The 17,016-nt window shown below is 32.2% G+C and overlaps 2 protein-coding genes across 4 annotated transcripts; one reads left to right on the top strand and one right to left on the bottom strand.

Moving 5' to 3' along the window:
- The first annotated feature begins 5,699 nt into the window (after positions 1–5,699).
- On the top strand, positions 5,700–8,977 carry LOC107940188 (BTB/POZ domain and ankyrin repeat-containing protein NPR1). Its single transcript, XM_016873621.2, has 4 exons — positions 5,700–6,455; positions 6,993–7,740; positions 7,903–8,103; positions 8,506–8,977. Exons 1-4 carry the CDS (start codon positions 5,901–5,903, stop codon positions 8,775–8,777), a joined length of 1,776 nt encoding a protein of 591 aa, XP_016729110.1. The 5' UTR covers positions 5,700–5,900; the 3' UTR covers positions 8,778–8,977.
- An 865-nt stretch (positions 8,978–9,842) lies between these two features.
- LOC107940198 (heat stress transcription factor A-6b-like) lies at positions 9,843–11,959 on the bottom strand. Of its 3 annotated transcripts, none has more exons than XM_016873632.2 (3): positions 11,421–11,959; positions 10,100–11,330; positions 9,843–10,004 (listed from the first exon to the last, which is right to left on the bottom strand). In XM_016873632.2, exons 1-2 carry the CDS (start codon positions 11,796–11,798, stop codon positions 10,122–10,124), a joined length of 1,587 nt encoding a protein of 528 aa, XP_016729121.1. In that variant the 5' UTR covers positions 11,799–11,959; the 3' UTR covers positions 9,843–10,004; positions 10,100–10,121.
- Positions 11,960–17,016: the final 5,057 nt, after the last annotated feature.

Here is a 17,016-nt window from a genome sequence, read left to right as displayed (position 1 = left end):
CATATCGGTTAGCTTTGCCGATTGAGTTAGAGAAGATTCATAATGTATTTCATGTGTCTATGCTACGTCGTTATCGTTTAGATCCGTCACATGTGATTTCTCAGACAGAGGTTGAGATTCAGCCAGACATAACTTACAGTGAATAACCGGTAAAGATTCTAGTTCGAGAGGTAAAGCAATTAACGAACAAAAGCATTGCACTTGTGAAAGTACTATGGAATAGACACGGGTAGATGAGGCTACATGGGAACCCGAAGAGGCTATGCAAAAACATTACCCAAATCTCTTCACAGGTAAGATTTTCGAGACGAAAATCCCTAAAGGGGGGAGAAATGTAACATCCCAAAATAGGGCCTAAACGGAACAGTGGTTGTGAAACCACAAATCCAAGGTATAAAAATTTATTTTATTATTATTTTGAGGTTCATGGTATGATTGCATGATTGTGTGAAAATTTCGTGATGAAATTCTATGCATAAAGTGCTTAAGTTGAGGTTATGGACTAAATCGAATAATTTGCAAAACTTGCATTCTAGAAGTTTTTAGTATGAAATTGCTTTGGAATATTAATTAGGAGGGTTTAAATAACAATTTGACCAATTTTAAGTTCATGGAAAAAATTAGGACATGGAAGGAATTTTTGAAAGTTTAGTAAAGAGGGGCAATTTGGTCATTTGGATATTAAATGAATTAAAAAGGGAAAAATAACACAAAAATGGTCATCTTCTCAATTAGTTTCTGCCGATTTTTGCTCTCCTCCATAGCTGGGGTTTCTTCAACTTTCAAGCCTCATAGTAAGTGATTCTAAGCCCCATTTTTAATGATCTTTACGTTTTTGGAGTCCTGGTAACTTGATTAAGCTTATTCTAGCAATAATTCAACCTAGGGTTCATATTTGGAAAAATACTCATAGCTAAAATTTGTGTATTTTGGTGTTTTATGATAGAATATGAGGTTTTAAATTATGTTAAACAACTTATGCTACTCGGTTTTAAGTGAAAACGAGTAAAAGGTCTTAAATCGAAAAAAATATCAATAGTCATAAGTATATGTTAGAGTGTGATTTTGATATTGCCATAGAAGGGAAAAATGATCAGCATGTCATAAAACATAAGAAAATAGGATGAAGTTTAATTTACGAGCCTTGGGGAAAAAGTGCAAATATGTGAAAGTTTAGGGGTAAAAATATAATTTTTGAAAGTTTGGGTCATGGACTGTTTTAATAAATGTGAATATTAAATAAGTTAAATTTTCTATTATAGATCAAGAAGAATGAAATTCGGGAGTAGATCAGGGAAAAGAAAAAGTAAAGGACTAAATTGTAAAGTTTAGTCACATTTTGTATCAAGGTAAGTAACAGTAAATAAATGCAATATTATTTTATTTTACATTATTATTTTCAATTTCTAGCATTTATATATTTATGTTATGAAAATATTTAAAGTCGAATTTAAGGTGAAGTGACAGAGGAAAAGTGTTAGAAAGCCCCGGTTGAACCCTAGGAATGTTAGGATATTAGGGTTGACAGGATAGAACAGAAATGAGCCATGTAAGTCCATATTAGAAATATGGCTTTGGAGACAGGATTGAGCCATGTAAGTCCATATTATATATGGCATTGGAGACAAGAATAATTCATGTAAGTCCATGTCAAAGACATGGCATTGGCAGGATATTGAAAGACAGGAACGACCCTAGTATCTTTAGTATTCCGAGTGGTTCAACGGGTCAGGGTACGAGTTAAATTACAGTGAATTAACAGAAAAGGAAAAGTAGATTATATTTATGAAAAAGGAAAGGTTAGGTAAGAAAGAAGGTAAGGGAATAAAGAAGAAGATAGAAATTGAGAAGTAAAGAAATTTATGATGTTAGATGATATTATGCATAATTATCCATTATGTTGAATGTTGTGATTTATTTACTTGTAAGCTTACTAAGCCTAGTGCTTAATCTCTTTATTTTCTTCTTCTTATAGTACTTATCTAGCCACTCGGGGATCGAAGGAAACGTCGGAGGCCGATCACACTATCAAAGAAATAACTCGGTATAATTAGACGTTTTGTTTTGGGTATGGCATGTATAGAAACTTAGCTACTTTTGGTATAATATGAACAATGAATGATGTGTAAATACTTGCTAGTGATTAGCTAATAAAATGGCCGATGATATACATGTTTATTAATATGTATGATTGAATGGTGATTATCACATGAAAATTATGAAAAATGTGAAAGTAACCTAAAAACAGATTCAAGTAATAGAAATGACATAACTTTGAAAAATCACTAAAAATTGTAGAAACATAGTTTGAAGATGAATAATATATGAAATTAAATCTTATTATGTCTATTTTCTTATGGAATAAGCAAAACAGGTAAAGGTATTATATTTTATGAGATATTTGAGTTTTAGTAAAATAGGGTCAGAGCAATTTCTGGATCCCCTATTTCAAATTTTTAAATTCACCATAAATTGTAAAAAACTAATTAGAAGGTGTACTTTATATGGTTAGAATCCTTGTTGAGTCTAGTTTTAATAGAAACAAACGGCTTAGTCATATGAATTTTTTACAGGAAGAAGCATGGTTTGGAGTAAGAAGAGGTCAGTGCAGTCGAGTTTTGAAATAGGGGAAACTTTAACTAATAAACTGTACTAATTGGACAAGTCAAAAATTCTAGAAAAAAATTAGTAGATAGATATATGAGTCTAGTTTCAAGAAAAATTTACAGATCTTAATTTTGAGTTTTGAAACTCGAGAAATGAATTTTTAAGCAACCATGACGCAGAAAAACAATTTATTCCGAAAATTAAAATAAGTGGTTTAGAGTTGTTTAAAAGGTAAAATAAGTTTAGTAACACCTCAAGCTTGACTCCAGTAACGGTTTCGGGCGTGGGGGTGTTACAACAAGTGACAAGTGATTTCTGTATAAGACCATATCTAGGATATGGCATCGGTGTGATATATGCTACTGTATAAGACCATATTTGGGATATGACATCAGTGAGATATGTGATTCGTGTAAAACCATAGCTGGGCTATAGCATCGATATGTGATATGTGATTACGTGTAAGACCATATCTGGCTATGGCATCGATATATGAATATGTGTAAGACCATAGCTGGGTTATGACATCATTATGTGAAGATGTGTAAGACCATAGTTGAACTATGGCATCGAGAAAACGAAGTACTCAATTCCGTAAGACGTTCACTAATTTGACAAAGTTTGGTAAGTGTTACATGGAATTATGTGATATAAGGAAGTACGAGTTGATAAGATATGAGTATAGAACTTGGTTGATAAATGAATTCTTTTGTGATTATATAATTGTTCATATTGAATGTAATGTCCATATGTATTGATAATTCAAATGTTTTAATGAATAAAGTTCCGACATGGAATAAATTGAACACGAGGAAAATAATTATGAAATTGAATTCAGAATTCATGAAAATGACGGTTATTGATATATGGAGACATGAGACATTGATATATGAATATGGAAAATGTTTGATAAATGTGTTTATTCATAATTATGGAATTATATACCTCATGTGTACTATTTGCATAAAGATGATATTTCAAATACTTTGGTTATTTAAGCTTAAATATGAAATAGTATGAAATCAAGATAAGTTGTTATGAAAATATATTTAGATTACAGAGATATAGCTGATATATGTTGTATGATTACATAACGTGAAATTGTGTATATATATATATGAGAAATTTAATGAGAATTGAGCCCATACACGTTTCTTGTTATTTATATGAGGTATACGACTGACAAGGGTGATGAAGTTATAAACAGAGAGTTACATGGGTTGAAAACACGAGCGTGTGACTCTTCAAAGTGTGAAAATTTTCTAAGTGTTGCAAAAGTTTCATATGTTTACGGTTTGGTCCCGAACCACCCTGAATGTATGTTTTAGGCCCCGTAGACCCATATAAGGGACGTTAAACATATGTATGAAAGTTTTTAATTTAGAAGAAGTTTTATGGCTGATTTTTACATAATTGATCATATTAAGTTCGGTAATGTCTCGTACCTATTCTAGGCTCAGAATACGGGTAAGGGGTGTTACACAATTTATATGCTTCAACAAGTTAACAGATATAAGCAAGTAAAATTTTCGTGTTTACCTATAATTAGACTAATCTATTAGCTTTTTGTGACCTACGAGGATTAAATTATTACAAATTAAAACAAATGGATTAATTTTTATAAAATAGTGTTGAAATCCAGAATTAGAAAGAAACAATGACGGAACTTTGATAACTGCCGTTACTGACGTTAAGCTTTCAGCCTTGCACTTTTGCCGCACTTTAGCCGCCCTATCCTTGAAAATGATATTAGTGGTAAAAGTATAGAAGCTCTTGTATTAAGAGTTGGATTGCATTTTGCTCACTTTATTAAAAAAATGGGCAAATTAGTTTCTATATGTTAAATCAAAGAGCAGACTGATTATTCTGTTAAATGTCCTATCTTTTTATACTGTTAAAAATTGGTCCATATACATCAAAATGAGGTACACATGGCATACAACTCGTAATTGTCAAGTTAATCTATCAACTACGCCAATTTTTAATAGTAGAAATTGATAAAATTTAAAAAAAAAGGACAGTTTACTTTTTGATCTAACGTATAATGACTAATTTACCCATGTTTTGAATAGAGGAGGCAAAATATAATTTGACTCTTAATACAAGGGTAAAATTGTTTATCTATATTGGTAAATGAATATTTGAATAATTGTACACGTAATTTGTAATTTAAAAAAAAGTTTACACTCGACTCAGTAATTATTAAACTGAGCTTGAGCTATAAAGTAAGTTGAATTTGAATAATATAATACTTGATTGAGTAAATTTTGAACCTAATGCATATTATTTCAAAATATCACACCCGTAATTTTAATATAAAAATTTTAACGGTACTAACAATTGGACTTATATTTTGAAACTAGAAAAGTTAAAGGATCAAATTCCTAGAAATGAAAGTAAAAGGACTAAATTCTGAATTCACAAAAAGTGCAGGGACTTGGTCATATTTTAACATTTAATTTTCCTTCTGGTCTTGATTGATTATCTCACTTTGAATCTAAAACTAAATCAGGGCCGTCAAATCCCAGATTCATAAAGGTAACCGGAGAAAAAAGGCAAAACAGGTGGTCCTAATGTACGGATGAAAAGCCTGGGAAAAACACATGAATCTATATTAAAATAAAGAGCAATCTTAAAACATGAAAAAAATGGAAAATATTATAATACATCCAAGGTTAAATTCTTCTATTAGTCACTATACTTTTTGAAAGCAGCCAGTCTTTGTACTTCAATTTGATCACAATTAGTCCCCATACGTTTCAAATTTTTTAATTTTATTCCCTATACTTTTTTCAAATTTTCAATTTAATCTTGACCCCATCAATAGCAATTAGATCCATTTTAAATGCAATTACTAGTTGATATGTCATTACAAATATGATAATGTGGTTGACGAATTAGATTTTGGAAATAATAGAACTTAATCAGTTTAACAATGATTATGACTGAAATTTTGAAATTTAAAAAGAAAAGGGACTAAAAATGTTCAAATTAAATTACAGGGATTAAATCGATAACTTTGAAAATTACAGGGACTAATAGGAGAAGTTACCCTAGATTCAATAAAAGAGTATCTAACAATTTTTATTTTTATTAATTTTTAATTTTTAAGTTCTTCGTCACGCCATGTTACTAGCTGATGCTAGCTCATCAATGGCTAAACTCTTCTTCTTTTATCTCTCTCCTTTGACTTTTTATTTCCTCTCAGTATTTCCATGGCGAATCGTTGCTTTCTTCTTCAGGTACCTAAACAAGTAGCTTTGAGTTTCAAATAGTTTCTTTTTTGTTTTTCTATGGATCATAGAAATGGATTTTCGGATTCGAACGAAATCAGTAACAACAACAGCACCACGTGCTGTATCGTCGCCGCCGCTGCGACAACAACCTCCGAAACACTTGTTTCATCGGAACCGTTGAACACTCCGGACGTCGCCGCTCTTCAACTCCTCTCCAAGAACCTCGAGTCCCTTTACGAATCGACGGATTCCGATTACTTTTACTCCGACGCAAAAATCGCGCTATCTTCCGGCCGGGAGGTGGCCGTTCACCGGTGCATTTTGTCGGCAAGGAGTTCGGTGTTTAAGACCGTGTTCTCCGGGCTGAAAGATAGTGGAGCTAAGTTTGAGCTCAAAGAGTTGGCTAGAGACTATGAGATCGGCTATGATTCGCTTGTTGCCGTTCTGGCTTACTTGTATACCGGAAAAGTTAAATCGTTGCCTAAAGGCGTTTGCCTTTGCGTAGACGATGGTTGTTCGCACGTTGGATGTAGACCGGCCGTTGATTTCATTGCTGAAGTTCTATATGCAGCGTTCGTTTTTCAGGTCCCTGAATTAATTGCTCTTTATCAGGTCAGTAAATTTCAACTGATTTTAGCTTCTTTTTTCGCCCTTGAATCTTAATATTGATTATTTATTGTATGAATTTCCAATTTCGGAGAAATTAGATAATCGTTCTTATAACTAATCACTGTTAAACATTAGCAAGTTTTGTTGATTTTCAGATATAAAAAATATTAGAAAATTGAGCATTCATAGGCATTTCTGTGAATAGAAAAAAAAATTAAATTTGAATATACTCCAACACATATTCATATTTAATATTTACTATTTACTATTGAGTTTTAGTAACATATTTGAATAACTAAAAAATCAGAGTCCCTTAATAACAAAATTTTATGGTTTAAGCTACGTTACTTGGATTATGATTGCTAAATATGAATACTAAAAAAATATAGGAATTCAGAGATAAGTGTGTGAACTAATGGTAGTATAATTTAGTCCTTTCTTCCTTTTTTGTGATTTGATGAGGAATCAAAAAAGCAATTAGAAAAACAGAACAGAGTATTTTAAGTTTTCAGAATTTATGTTCTGTTTTTAAATTTACAGAGACATCTACTGGACATCATCGACAGGGTCGCCGTAGATGATATCTTGGTGGTTCTTTACATTGCAAATATGTGCGGCAATGTTTGTGAAAAATTGGTGGCAAAGTGTGTAGAAATCGTTGTGAAATCCGATGTTGATATTGTAACACTCGACAAAGCCTTGCCTCAACCCATTGTGAAACAAATCATTGATTCCCGTCTGGAACTCAGTTTAGACAAGCCTGAGAACGTAGGTTTTCCCGATAAACACGTGCGGCGGATTCATCGGGCGCTGGAATCGGATGACGTCGAGTTACTTCGAATGCTACTGAAAGAGGGTCATACGAATTTAGACGAAGCGTATGCGCTTCACTACGCTGTGGCATACTGCGACGCAAAGACCACGACTGAGTTGCTTGACCTTGGACTCGCGGATGTTAACCATAGGAACTCGAGAGGGTACACAGTGTTGCACGTTGCCGCGATGAGGAAAGAGCCTAAGATTATAGTTTCTCTTTTAACGAAAGGTGCACGACCATCCGATCTCACTATTGATGGTAGAAAAGCTCTTCAAATATCGAAGCGGCTCACCCGGGCTGCCGATTACTATAAATCGACCGAGGAAGGTAAGGCTTCGCCGAAGGACAGGTTGTGTATAGAGATACTAGAGCAAGCTGAAAGAAGAGACCCGTGGCATGGTGAAGCTTCTTTGTCTCTTGCCATGGCTGGTGATGATCTTCGGATGAAGTTATTGTATCTCGAAAATAGAGGTAAATTTTTTGCTCCAACTATTCATTTTCCATGTAGTCTGATATATACCCATGTCTTGCATATGTTAAATACGGATGTCGGACACGAATGTTTTTGAAAAAATGAACAATCCAAAGAACATAGCTTACTAGGTTGTGTTATTATTTGTGTAACTTTTGCAGTTGGGCTGGCGAAACTTTTATTCCCAATGGAAGCTAAAGTTGTGATGGATATAGCTCAAGTGGATGGAACATCGGAGTTCACATTTGCTACCATCAATTCCAATAAATTAAATGGTGCTCAAACAACAGTGGACTTGAATGAGGCACCTTTCAGGATTCAAGAGGAGCATTTAAATAGACTCAAAGCACTTTCCAGAACAGGTACTGCTTTTTCACCAACATTTCATGCTGCCCTCTTAAATGTCACTAGGATCATAATAGATGGTTGGGATCGTGAAATTTGAATTTGGATAGATAATATTTAGATTTAAATATTTTAATTATTATTTATAATGGATTTGGAGTAGACACAAGTATTAATATTTAAAAATCTATTTTTATTTGTTTATTTTCTAAGTACAGGAGGTAAAATAAAATCCAGGCTTCTATCTAGAGATGATATAAATGGATGTATAAATAGCTGAGTATTGCTGCTCTACTTTTTATATGTTTTGTCATGGAAGATTGTATTTTTATATTTATGTCTGATTATATGTCGCGCGTAAATATCATTTGCATTAATATATCGAAGCTAACCCTCTTTTTCTGTTTTATCTCCGGCAGTCGAACTCGGGAAACGATTTTTTCCTCGTTGCTCTGAAGTGTTGAACAAGATCATGGACGCGGACGACCTATCGCAGCTAGCATGCGGAGGGAGCGATACGGCGCAGGAACGGATGGTTAAAAGGCAGAGATACATGGAACTCCAAGACGTACTAAGCAAGGCATTCCATGAAGATAAAGAGCAGTTTGACAGGTCAGCCATCTCCTCTTCATCTTCATCAAAATCCATAGTTGTGACCGGGCCTAAAGGTAAAGCTCACTGCTACAGCTAATGGTAGTAGTGGCTAAACACTTAAAAAACCAGAAAAGCCTAATACAATCCTTTTATAGTTTGTATCACGCTAGTAATTTTCTTCCCTAAGGTACTAGTAATTTATAAAAGTCAAATCTTGAATTGTGTATTTTGGTTTTGGTATTAGTTTTATTTATCAACTGAGGCTTTATTAGCAGAAGAAAATAAGTTAAAAATAAAGTGAAAATTTGTAGAATTTAGTTATGATAATTCCTAGCGGTTCGATCTAGTTTATATCGGTATGGGCCGAGCAGCCTGCCCATCTTGGTAGGTCTTGGACAGAAAATAAAGAAAAATAATTTTGCTGGGCTTAAAATGTTGTCAATAGTATTTATTCTCCAACAGTATTTTTGTTCTCTTTTTCTATATTTTCTATTTTCTTATCTCAGGTTGGTATTAAAAAAATTATTTAGATTTACAAAAATATTTTTAATATTTTATAATTTACAGTGAAAATGGCTTGTCAGATTGGGTTAAGTTGAAGTCTGGGCATGTATAATTTAAATTTGCTTATGAATCAAGCCATAGTTTGGGTAGGACAAAGGTTGGACAATTGTAAAGAGAATATTATTATTCGCAATAATATTTAAATATTAATTTTATAATTGATTCTAAATAAAAATATATTTATTAATAAACAATGGGTTTTAATTTTGGATAATTGCATAAACAAAAATGACTTGTTTTTTTCTGAAAAATATACAAATTTCTAGAAACAGAAAATTCTTGACATCTTTTATGTTAGTAGAAAGAAGAAAGAAACAAATATTTTCATTTTAAAAAAAAGGAAATGGTTGGATAATAAAAAATAAAATAAGAGAAAGCCCCTAACTATCGAATTAATCATAAGAATAAAACTGAAGTACAAAGAACACATAAACAAGTAAGAGGGAGATACAAAATCCATAAGTTCCTTGAATTGCAAGTAAGCCAAGCATCAAAATATGTAACACCATTGATTTCAATTTTTAACCTTTTAAGTGAAGTAGCAGAATTTGATAAATAAAGGGTAAAGGGTATATAACTATATATATGTATATATATGTTAAAAAGAACTAGACATTGTTGTATATATATACTGTTATATATGATTTAAAGTTTTCACAATCTGAAGGAAAGCAGTAATATAGAGAGCTATATAAACCTTTGTTGCTATCAGCTTCAAGCCTCGATACACTTGCAGTCACCTTCCTACAGCCAATGGCATCTACATTAAGAAGTCATGTCCGATATCCTTGTTTACTTCAGATACAGATATAGATATGAGATATGATGGTACATAGAGGATGAAATAGATCAAACCTGTGTCGGATTTATAGTTTTATCAACCAGTTTGTTCCACTAGCAGATCATTGACAAATCCAGTCAAGTTAGAGGGTTTCCAGTTGATCAAATCCTCCAATTCAAGATAAACCTTGGAATCCTTCACTGACAACTCTTCATTTGTTGCATTTTCAACACATGAGCTTTCGCCTAGTAGGTTTTCAGCCATAACATGATAAACAGATGACATTTCTTGTGCATCGATGTTCTCTTGATCTTCCATGGAAACCCAATAGTCTTTCTCCATACAATCAAGCAAAAACTTTGAGAAGTGATCAGATTGCATTGGTTCCAGCACTTGATCAACTTGGTTTTTAGAGTTGATGACACTTTGGCCAATCTCCATAGGCTTAGGCAAGGTCTTTGTGATACGTTGGTTGGTCTCCATTGGCTTAGGCAAGGTCTTTGGGACACATTGGTCAGTCCCCGTAGGCTCAGCCAACTCTTTGGTGACCCTCTGGTCAGTCCCTATAGGCTCAGGCAAGCTCTTTGCTACACTTCGGTCAGTCCCCATAGGCTCAGGCAAGCTCTTTGTGACACTTTGGTCATTCCCCATAGGCCCAGGCAAGTTCTTGGTGACCCTCTGGTCAGTCCCTATAGGCTCAGGCAAGTTCTTGGTGCCCCTCCGGTCAGTCTCCATAGGCTCATTCAAGCTCTTTGTGACCGTTTGATCAGTTCCCATAAGCTCAAGCAAACTCTTAGTGACTTGTGTCTCAAGCAATCTCCTTTTCTTCCTACTAAATTCCCCTTCATCAAGCTCTTTCTTTTCCACCTGTTTCTTCTTCATCAATTGCTGAAACAAAATGGGGAATTTCACTAATTTAACTAAGAAATTCAACATTTGTTGCTGCCTACGCTCAACAAATCGAATCCTATCGTCGAATACAGTCAGTTTATCATTAGATTCATCATTTTTTTGCTTCAATTTCACAATTTCCATCTTCAATTCACTTTGATTTTTCTTCAAAATCCCAATCTCAGCTTCCAGTTTATCATTAGATTCATCATTTTTTTGCTTCAATTTCACAATTTCCATCTTCAATTCACTCTGATTTTTCTTCAAAATCCCAATCTCAGCTTCCAATTCAGTATTAATATTACTTGAATTATATCTATTTTTCCTCTTAATATTCTTCAACAAATGCTTCTTTCCTCCTTGAAACCCTTCATTTGCAAATTCCCATCTATCAGAATCGATCTTCTTAAACCCCTGAAGAAAACCCGGAAATTTGTATTCTTTTTTTAAAAAAAATCACTGCAAAATTTAGAGAAAAAATTGGGTTAAATTAAAATGACTTACATAAGTGTTGAGTTGGCGAATAAAGCTTGACAAATTCTTGTGCTTAAAATATTTGGGAAGGAGATTTTCAGAGAATTTATGAGAATCCCAAACAATGAAGCTATTGCGATGGATACTCCACGAAACAATCGGGTCGGTTTCCGGATCTTCAACTATCTCAAACGTTTTCGTCAAAAATGGCGGTGGACCCGACCCGTTTATCCCTGCCATTGGCTCCACCAAAATATCCGTTGAAGACGACGATAAATCTCCACCATTGATCATATCATCGACGACACTCATTTCCTTTGCTTCTAACGAAGCTTTCTGATCATCGTCTCCGTCGCGAATGGCGGCTCTGGTGCTCTCTTTCATCGCCGCCGACTCTTCCATTTTCATTGACTCTTTCTTTTGAACAATCTGAGTGTTTTCCAGAGATTTTCAAAGGAATTAATGGAGGAGGAATTCAGTGTTCTAAGCTGTATATATGTATATATAGAGAGAGATTCCCACGTTTATTTTGCTTTTCCATTTCTTTTAATTTGTCTGCTTACTCCTATATTTTCTGTTTGGGGAAATCGCTAATCATTGTTTAACATTATTTAAAATCATATTTAAAAAGTAGGTCATATTAGGCTGAAATTTAAATTTTAATCCCTGTTTTTTTTAATTTTACATAATTTTGTCCTTTAATTTTTATAATTTTTTAACACTGATAACCAAAATTTTATTTTTATAATGTTGTTAGAGATAAATTTTGAAAAAAAATTAAAACTTTGGGGTAAAATATTTTCAAAATACTTTATTTTTTATTAATTAGATTATTTAAAATTATAACCGTCCTCCCAAATAAATTACCATAATTAGTCTTATTTATCGAATGGGATGTCACCACGTGGGTAAGTGCCAGAGCAGACCTGTTCGAGGATCAAGTTATTCGTTCAATCTCAAAATTTTATTTGAAATTTGAAAGGGTTTAAACAAAAATATTAGACTCCACATATGGACTTAAACAAAAAAATTAAATCCATTTAAAATATGAATTTAGTTTGGATTCCAACATTTAAGGCCCAATCTTGAGCTGTCTCGTTGTCTAATAATGTATTATATATTATTTAATTTTACGTGTTATATAATATATATCACATAAAAATAAAGTTTATAATATATAACACTATAATATAAATATTAGACTTTTTGCATAATTTTCCATATTTAAAATTTTAATACAAGATATTAAAATATTAAATTAAATAAAAAATAATATGAGCAAACCTAAAACAAACTTGAGTTAATTAGTAAAATTTGATGCTTATATTTCACGTTGAATCGAGCTTAAATAAATATTAAGTATACTAATATTATAATAAAATTGACTAAACTATTAAGTACAAAAGGAAAAGTCATTTTTTGGGTAAACTACACACAATATTACTAAACTATTAAGAAGTTTATGTTTTGGTCACTCAACTTTAAAAAGCTACAAAACGGTCTTTGAATTATTTAAAAGTCTTTATTTAAGCTATTGGGGTATTAACTTTTTTTTGTCTTAAAAGTTTGGCTAGCGAGCTCCAAACAATAATTCAAAGACCTGTACAGTGGATCAGTACCTATCTACAAGTAGAAGAACATGCCTTAAATCCGAGGCAATCTGACAATAAGTTTTGGAGATTGAAGAAGAAAGTTGTTAGGATTTTGGTTCGCAAATTCACAATGTTCAAAACAATTTCATAAGAAAAATATTGAACTGCAGAAGAGAAGGTGAATGAGAGCTTTCATTGGTGTAGGCAATATGAATGGAGAAGACCATATGACAATGATTTTAATAGCTTAATGACTTAAATAAAATTTTTTAAATAGTTTAATAACAACTTTGTAACTTTTTAAAATTAAGTGACTATAACGTAAACTTACTAATAATTTAGTAGTCTTGAGTGTCGTTTTTCCTTTTATTTTATTGGTATCCACGTGTCTTATTCTTTTCTATCAAAATGTCCTTTCTCGTACCTTGCTCGTTTTCAGTGTTTTTAACATATTTAATTGTCAAACTATTATTAAAAAAGGAATTTTAACAAAATGGAGTACAAATTGAGCCAATCAGTTCGTGCCACCTCGCCATATTGTACTCTGAAAATGAGGCCAAAAGACATCCACCACATTAGGAGATTCGCACACCATTTTTGTTGGGTAGGTACGACCCATTAACTATTTTAACTTGAATTATTTATCTGGGTTAATTCTACTAGAAATCCTTAAATTATAAATTATTAAAATTTAAAGTATATTAAAATTTATCTTGATTTTGATAGACGTCTATTTAATAAGATATTCATAACACAATTAAATTTTTTTAATTCTAATTTTAACTATGCATCAAATTTGACTATTACATTTTAAACTTAAATTAAATTAATTTCATAAATAAATTTAATTAAATTTCAAAAATTCAAAATTAAACCGATGAACTTACCTCCTTTTCCTATTTTTTAAGCACAAAATTTAAGCATTCTCAAAATAAATGAAAATTTTGAAAAAGAAATTGAGCTTACCTAAACTCAAATACTACAATTTTGGATTTAATTTGATATAATTCGATTTGATCACCATTAAAATTTAAAAATAAATTTATTAATTAAGATATAAATTTTAAAAAATAAATTCGAAATTAAACTTGACCCAAACCGATTTCATCATAAAAACTCAACAAATTAAACTTAAAAATCAAAGAAAAACATGCACCAATTGTTATGATTTTTAAACCAGAAATTTAACTGAAAAAACATACATCATTGAACCATGCACATATTAAATACGAATGAAATATTATTCTCATAAGAAATAAAATAAATAAAATAAGGAAGTCTAATAACTACAATTTCACAATGAGGGAAAGCAATCTATAAGCTCTCCTTTAATTTCTTCATTGATTATATCGTAACTGATAATCAACTTCTTTAAAAATAATACTTTCATATAATAAAACTCGAACCTATTATTCTTATGAGTGAAATCAATGTTTATATTGTAACCTAAACCTATAATTAGTGCCTTCAAAATCAACGTTTTGTCTAAAAAGTGGAGCACAATAAGCATCTCAGTCATATCAATGGTATGATCATAACCTATAATCAACTTCTTCAAAATCGATGCTTTCTCCCAAAAGCGGAGCACAATATACCTATCAAAGCAATCAATGAATATAACTGTCTCAAGTTTGCTATATGAAACGTTGCTGGGCAATACAATTGTTGCAAATTCATCCTCCCACCATTCCTGTAATAACCATTAATTAAACCCTTCAAAAAAAATTTTAGATATAAAACTAAAAAGTTTAATTTCATATCATATAAAATAGATAATATAAAAGAAATTAAGGTTAAAACTTATTGAGATGTGATGTACGTACCTTCATTAGAAGGAAAGAAATCAAATTAGATGAATGTTCCAATAAGGAAGATAAATCTTGAAACGAATGCTTTTTGACTTCAATCACAAGATGCGTTAAAATTTTCCAAACAATTGCTCCTTCAATCCAAGTGCTTTATCATAGTAGAGATGGACTTCAAAAAATCAAAGGCGTCTTTAGAACTTTCAGTAACATCAGTGCTTGCTGAAGCTTGAGATGATACACGATTTGAATCACCATCTTCATGGTATTCTAAATAAAGTTTCTTGACAGTAACCGTGGCCGACAAGGGGATCTTATCTGAGTGAAGAACGCAATCTTCGACGACGAAAATCCTGAGCTGTGGGCAGCTAAAGAAACTATCGGAACTCATTCAAGCCGGGCGGTCTCGAAACATGGAAAGAAAACACGGACGTCGGTCGGGATTTTGTCGACTAGGACCCCTTTAAACAAGTTTTGAGTTTTGAGTTTCTGACACGTAAAGATCGCACGAGGTAAATTAATGAAATAGTCGAGAGGTATATCAATATGAAACTCTTCGAGGTTAGACGAAGTGGCAGTGGTAGAGAGATGGATCCACTAAGAAATCACGGATTTGTTGTACGTAGCAGTTTCTAACGAAAGAAAAATCCTACGGACACTTGTCAAGTTTTCGTGGTTGTTCAAGACATGGTTCATGATACCGTCGAAGGGATAGCTGGAATTATAATGATTTTCCGGCAGATCAAGAATGGGAACCGACCCCCATAAGTATCGAAATCTCGTGGATAAACAACTTATTCTTATGGAATGATGAAAGGGAAGGAAAGAAAGAGCAAAGAAGCTCATCGGGCAAACCTTGGACTGCCATTGTTGTTGATGTTAGCTAGCTAGGGTTTAGAAAAGTATGCGTGGGTAAAAGTTTTGTTTTAGAACAATAATGATAGTTCTATTATTATATATGATCAGTATATATCTCTTTAGATGTACGGAATTGACTGTGATTAACTGCCTTTACACTCAAAGCCCTCATCTCCCAATCAACTGCCTTTACACTCAACCCTAACCCCAAACCCACTCCATCAGCCACCATAACAGAAACCAGAAACCAACAAACAAATGACGCAATCGGCAACAGGAACCTGCGAAGGAGGAAGGCAGCAGAAACAATCAAAAAGAAAGGAAGAGTGAACATATATGACCTTAGCCTTATTAGACGGGAAGTCTAATTACTAAAATTAATAATATATAATGTCACAACGAGGGGAAGCAATCCATTTTCTCTACTTTAATTTCTTCATTATTATATCATAACCTATAATTAACTTCGCAAAAATAATACTTTCTAGAATTTATTATTCGTATTAGTGAAATTAATATTTATATCGTAACCTAAACTTATAATCAACTTCTTCAAAATTAATATTTTCTTCAAAAAGTGGACACAATAGAGAACTCAATGCTATCAATGTTCTCATTAGAACCTATAGTCATCTTCGAATGTACCCTTCTATAACAATTTGTGCCACAGTTTTATTTTATTTATTTATCAAAATAGAATAATAAATTTTAATTTTTTAATGATAATAATTGTTTTCTAGATGTAATTTTAAAACGACAACTATATTGGTAATTATTATGGGGTAGAGGATTAACTTAAACCCTATTAGACCCGAACAATTGAAGAATTGAAGCTCCCTCAAACTTTTTTTTAAAATTAACCTTGGTTGTATTCGAAATTTATCATATTTCTTTTTAGTTTAAATCAAAATTAATATTTACTGTCACTTTAAAATAAATGATGTTTGAATTAATTCGAATTGGTTGAATTGACAATAAAATCCTTTTCTAATAAAATTTTAATAATTCACTGGGGTTTATATCAAATTCGAGGCATACACCAAGAACTCAGTGCTTTTAAAAATTTTAGGAATTCTTTGGACGTTACAAAACCTTTGGAAGATTCTAGAAGGATGTACTTAGGCTTGTCTACACTTGATCACACTTCTTGTATAACATTTATTATGAGTGGTTGGACTTGGGAGTTAGTTGAGATTAGATCTCCACCATTCTTAGTGGACCATGTAACTTAGTCCCAACCGTTGATGTTTTAAGGCTTTGCCTATAAATAGAGGATTCACTTCCCTTATGTGCATGATTTAAAATAAAAATTTAAAAAAAAATAAAATAAAATGTTATTGTATAACTTTTAAAATTAATTAAAATGTTAAA

The sequence above is a fragment of the Gossypium hirsutum genome, chromosome A08 (assembly GCF_007990345.1).
Source record: "Gossypium hirsutum isolate 1008001.06 chromosome A08, Gossypium_hirsutum_v2.1, whole genome shotgun sequence".
Classification (NCBI taxonomy): Eukaryota; Viridiplantae; Streptophyta; class Magnoliopsida; order Malvales; family Malvaceae; genus Gossypium; species Gossypium hirsutum.
Note: the sequence above shows the minus strand (reverse complement) of the source record. Positions and strands in the feature narration are given on the sequence as shown.